The 5,856-nt window shown below is 50.6% G+C and overlaps 1 protein-coding gene and 1 non-coding gene across 2 annotated transcripts in view; one reads left to right on the top strand and one right to left on the bottom strand.

Annotated features, from left to right (window-relative positions):
- The window catches only part of SLC4A11 (solute carrier family 4, sodium borate transporter, member 11), a gene marked incomplete at its 5' end in the record, with an annotated part of 170,768 nt that overhangs the window by 25,554 nt on the left and 139,358 nt on the right, over positions 1-5,856 (bottom strand). The window contains one exon of the mRNA XM_015406518.1: positions 4,145-4,313. Coding sequence (XP_015262004.1) covers positions 4,145-4,313 — 169 coding nt within the window. The remainder of the gene's footprint in view (positions 1-4,144; positions 4,314-5,856) is intronic.
- On the top strand, positions 4,602-4,673 carry TRNAA-GGC. The gene has a single exon. It is a non-coding gene; the product is annotated as a tRNA-Ala (tRNA).

Raw genomic sequence — 5,856 nt, 5'->3', positions numbered from 1 at the left:
GCGTCGTCGTGCCCCAAATTCCCTTTTGGGGAGGACCTGTGCTGTCTTGTAGGCTAAAAGCAGGGAAAATATCCAGGGGTCATTTCCTGCAGGAGCGCACAGGAGCGGAGCTCCGGCAGTAAAGAGCCCAGGGGCGGGCACATGCAACAAGCCCCGCCCCCTGCTCCCAGCAGCCCTCAGTCAGAGCAAGAAGCAGCCAGGTAAGTTGCAGAGCTCCTCCCCCTGCTCCCTGGTCCAAAACAGTCCAGTGGCACCTTTAAGACCAAGTTTTAATCAGGTACAAGCTCTCCCTCCTCTGCGAGGGCAGATCTCCAGTGGCACCTTTAAGACCAGGTTTTACTCAGGTACAAGCTCTCCCTCCGCGCGGAGGGCAGATCGGCACGCCCCCCCCCCCAATAGCTAGCAATCCAAAACAGTCCAGTGGAGCCTGAGCGGTGGGTGTTGCCTTCTGACACACTTCCGGTGATGTCAGGGGGTGTGGCCTATGCAAATGAGTTATGCTAGTGAGCTCCTGCACCTCCTTTTCGACGAAATGACCCCTGAAAATATCTAACGCTATGTCCCAGAGGCAGCTGCAAGGAGGGGGCGCAGCACAGACTGCGAGGACTTGGCTGTGCCTTTAAGGACCAGCACACCTTTGAGACCGCCTCTCCCCATATGAGCCCCGTAGAGCACTGAGGTCCACCAATCAACACCTTTTTGGTGGTCCCCAGCCCCAGGGACCTCCGGCTAGCCTCGACCAGGGCCAGGGCTTTTTCGGCCCTGGCCCCTGCCTGGTGGAATGAGCTCCTGAGTGAGTCCAGGGCCCTGCGGGATTTATTACAATTCTGCAGGGCCTGCGAGACGAAGCTCTTCCACCGGGCTCTTGGTTGAGGCAGCGGGCGTCCTCCTCCTGGGGTCGGCCCCCACTTATAGCCTGGGTTGGCCCCCATTTATAGCCTGGGTCAGAGACCCCAAACTTTATCAACCACAGAAGTATCTGGCTTCTACTAGAGTTGCATGTTTCACGTGTTTTAACACGGTTTTAATTGTATTGAATTTTGAAACTCAGTAGTTCAGCAGTTCGAGACCCGAGTTGCTGCATGACGGAGTGAGCTCCCGTTTCTAGTTCCAGCTCCTGCCAACCTAGCAGTTCGAAAGCAAGAAATTGCAAGTAGAGAAATAGGTACCACTTCGGTGGGAAGGTAACAGTGTTCCGGGCGCCTTGGTGTTTAGTCATGCCGGCCACATGACCATGGAAACGTCTTCGGACAATGCTGGCTCTTCGGCTTTGAAACGGAGATGAGCACCGCAACCCTAGAGTCGGATTCGACTGGCTTTCGAGCAAGGGAGACCTTTACCTTTACCTTACTGTGTGTACATTGTTGGAAGCCTCAAGGGGAGGGGGGGATACAAATCCAATAAACAAACAAACAAACAAACAAGGTTTTGAGTGACTGACAGGTCTCTCTTAGGCCCCGCCCCCTCCAGATGGGGTTGTAGAGGGTTCCTATCCCTCCCTCCCATCCCACTCCAAAGCAATGCAACTTCTGTATTTTGGGGTAAGCTGGACGGCGGCCAAAGCTGCACTGCTTTCGAGCAGAACGGGAAGGAACAAAACTAATTCTCTACCTAATAGAGTGAAAGGGAAAAGCCATTCCATTTGGGAGAATTTAAAAAAGGGATTATTGCATTATATAAAGATTGAACGTGTGGGTTTAATCCGAGCAGTCTCTGAGAGAGAAAAATGTGCTCAGCGCCACGATCTATGTGCATCTCTTTGACCGAGGAAGTACGGCATGACTCCGAAACCGTTGTTTGCTGGAGTTTTTTTCCCACTGGAGCCCAAAATATGTTTGTAGAGAGATTCTGGCAGTATCTGAAGAAGCGATTCGTGACTCCTGAAAAAGCTCCTTCCCTGCCACGGATTTTGTTAGTCTTTAACGTGCTGCTGGATTCGTGCTCTTTTCTACTGCTACAGACAGAGTAACATGGCTACCAGAGGTCCCTCTAGGCTGCGGAGTCTTGTGAGCAAAAAATTCCACTTTGTGAGCTACTGGCATTAAAGTTGTGAGCGAGCAATTCGGCTGCTGCATAAATTAGTTTGCTCTGGAGCCCATCCTTCCTGAGCTAAGACAAAAATGTGTGAGCCGGAGGCTAAAAAACTGTGAGCTCGCTCACACTAACTCAGCTTAGAGGGAGCACGGATGGCTACCCATCTTGATCTATGTACAGAGATGGGTTACAGACAGAAACAAAATGGGTTAAGGAAAAAAGAAAATATAGATCACTGGACAGACCTGTATCTGGACTGTTTGAATCCTTCAGTTCAGGCTGTGAGTGCCACACTTATATGGTGAATCATTCTATTCTATTCTATTCTATTCTATTCTATTCTATTCTATTCTATTCTATTCTATTCTATTCTATTCTATTCTAGAATCATGGCTCCTGTTCCACACTAACGGCCAAACTAGATGGGACGGCGTCCTCTTGGCTCACTGCCAAAGTTACTTGGAAAAATTATTAGGGACTGCGGTCTATATACTATTGTGTATAGTTTGCTCAAACTAGGCTCCTACTCTGGACTTTTGCATCATTTCATATTTCTGCTTAACTTCCGTTCCGATTTGTAGATTTCTAGTCGGTTCCAGATTTCCACAACCCTAATCCTATTGCAAAGGGGCTGCGGCGGCTCAAGCGGTTAAGACGCTGAACTGTAGACCGGAAGGTCGGTAGTTCGGCAGTTCGAGACCCGAGTGCCGCGTGACGGAGTGAGCTCCCGTCTCTAGCTCTCCTGCCAACCTAGCAGTTCGAAAGCAAGAAACTGCAAGTAGATAAATAGGTGCTGCTTCGGTGGAAGGTAACAGCGTTCCGTGCGCCTCGGCGTTTAGTCATGCTGGCCACATGACCACGGAGAAGTCTTCAGACAGCGCTGGCTCCTTGGCTTGGAAATGGAGATGAGCACCGCAACCCTAGAGTCGGACTCGACTGGCTTTCGAGCAAGGGAACCTTTACCTTTTACCTTGAATCCTATCGCACTGTTTACTGACTGTCCCATCTGTCGATTGTATCGACTCACTCCATGTAATCCCCACACCTTGAGGTCAAGTGAGAAAGGTGGACTATCAATAATGAATTGGTAAATGAATAAATAAATATAAAGTCATTCTACGAATGCTCTGAGGGCTTGATCCTGATTGTGCCTGCAGCACAGGTTCAAATACTCTTAGTGCCATAAAATCACAGAGTTGGAAGGGACCTCCAGGGTCATCTAGTCCAGCCCCCTGCACAATGCAGGAAATTCACAAATACCTCCCCCTTCACACCTCCAGTGACCTCTGTTCCATGCCCAGAAGATGACAAAAACACCCAGGATACCTGGCCAAACTGGCCCCCCACACACACCCTGTGCCTTTTTGAGTGCCAGAAAAGCAGGTGTGTGTGGCCTCGGGACATTTTAAAATTACTTTAGAATGGCAGCAAATGTGCCTTGTAAGCTGTGGAGTCTTGTGAGCAAAAATTCTACTTTGTGAGCTACTGGCACTAAAGTTGAGAGCGAGAATAATAATAATAAGAGATTGGATTTATACCCCGCCCTTCACTACCCAAGGGAGTCTCAGAGCAGCTTATCCCCTCCCCACAACAGACACCCTGTGAGGTTGGTGGGGCTGAGAGAGCTCTGACAGAAACTGCTTTTTTCAAGGACAGTTCTTGTCAGAACTATGGCTTGCCCAAGGTCATCCAGCAGGTGCAAGTGGAGGAGTGGGGAATCAAACCCGGTACTCCCAGATTAGAGTCCATGCACTTAACCCCTACACCCAACTGGCAATTTGGCTCCTGCCTAAATTAGTTTGCTCTGGAGCCGTCCTTCCTGAGCAAAGACAAAAATGAGTGCGCCAGAGGCTAGGAAACTGTGAGCTAGCTCACACCAACTCAGCTTAGAGGTAAACTTGGCGCTGCCAACGTCCTCTTGATGGCCACAAGGATGCCAACATGTTTAGTTCGGCCCATAGTGTCTAGTCCTGAGGAAGGAACGACATTCGGTGAGGTGTCTCCCATTGACACTCTGTCTCTACAGCCTTCAGGGAAAAGAGTCTTGATTGGGCGAAGACGAATTACAACACGGTGGTGGTGGTGAAATAGGGACACCAGTGAAATGTACCTGTTCTCTGGGGCGTTGGTGAGCGACGCCACTATGTTCTGTTCGATGAAGAAAAGCATGGAGAGGAGGAACCCCAGGCCCATGGCACTCATGACGGAGCCGATGGAGAGAGACTGGATGGGTGCCAACGCAAACATGGTCTCCGACGGGTTGTAGTTGAACTTGGACACTGGAAGACAAACACGCAAGAGAGCCTCTTTACAGACACGCATCCGAGGAGGCTCACCCTGGACTGGCCAGGATCTGAACCCAAACCGTCCCACCCAATCGTCCTCTTGGCCTGGAGGCCTTTTAGGATCCTGAGGTGGCTGAGCAAGAACAGCCATCGTTATAAGGAAAAGAGAGATGTGCAAATCCTGTTTCACTGACATTAGAAAGGGCTGTCCAAAGTTCTTCATTTGTAGTTGTTAATTCCAAGGATGCAAGAACGGTGTGTCAACAGGACCTTCTTAGGGGAGGGGCTGTGGCTCAGGGGTAGAGCATCTGCTTGGCATGCAGAAGGTCCCAGGTTCAATCCCTGGCATCTCCAGTTAAAAAGGACCAGGGAGTAGGTGATGTGACAGACCTCTGCCTGAGACCCTGGAGAGCTGTAAAGAGGGGGTGTGGCTCAGTGGTAGAACATCTGCTTGGCACTCAGGTGGTCCCAGGTTCAATCCCCGGCATCTCCAGTTAAAAAGGACCTGACAGTAGGTGATGGGAAAGACCTCCGCCTGAGACCCTGGAGAGCTGCAAGGAGGGGGCTGTGGTTCAGTGGCAGAGCATCTGCTTGGCATGCAGAAGGTCCCAGGTTCAATCCCCAGCATCTCCAGCTAAGGACCAGGCAGTAGGTGATGTGAAAGACCTCTGCCTGAGACCCTGGAGAGCAGCTGCCAGTCTGAGTACAGTGGTGATATTGATAGAGCAAGTGTCATTTAGGGAGGGTCTACAGATCAGTGGCAGAGCATTTCCTTGGCATGCAGAAGGTCTCCAGTTCGATCCCTGGCATCTCCAGTTTATAAAGGGCCAGGTAGTAGCCAATGCTCCCTGTAAGCCATGGAGTCTTAGGAGCAAACATTAGGAGCGACTGGCATTAAAGTTGTGAGAAAGCAATTTGGCTATTGCATAAATTAGTCTGCTGCGGAGCCAAGACAAAAATGTGTGAGCCAGAGGTTAAAAAACTGAGCTAGCTCACACTAACGCAGCTCAGAGGGAACGCTGGTAGTAGCTGATGTGAAAGACCTCCGTGTGATATTCTGGAGAGCTGCTTGCAGTCTGAGTAGACAACACGGACCTCGATAGACCAAGGGACTGATTCAGTAGAAGGCGGATCTGCGTGTTCACACCAAGCAGATGCTCTATTGTTGAGCCATGAGCCCCTCCACTGGAGAGACCATCCCCTTGTTTATCCGTTCAGAGAAAGACCCCCCCCCCAAGCAAGGAGGCCACCTGGTTTGTGTGCGTGTGCCGGAAACAACAGATGCACCGGGAAGACCCACAGCCCGGCTGATGGCTTCAGGGCAAACGCCAGGAGGTAAATCTTTCATCCCTCTGAAGTTCCAAACGTAGGGACTGAAGCATTTCTGAAGCCGTTCCCTTGCAAGCCACACAATGGGATATTTTAGCACCGCACGTAGCCGCGGGTGACCAGGGAGCAATTGTCAGTAAGGGAAGCATCACACCCACGCAACAATTTTTTTTGCCATTTTCCAGCTCTGGATGGGATGGAACGACGG

The sequence above is a fragment of the Gekko japonicus genome, unplaced genomic scaffold (genome assembly GCF_001447785.1).
Source record: "Gekko japonicus isolate JY-2015 unplaced genomic scaffold, Gekko_japonicus_V1.1 scaffold1774, whole genome shotgun sequence".
Taxonomy (NCBI): domain Eukaryota; kingdom Metazoa; phylum Chordata; class Lepidosauria; order Squamata; family Gekkonidae; genus Gekko; species Gekko japonicus.
This window is presented reverse-complemented; position numbering and strand designations above follow the sequence as displayed.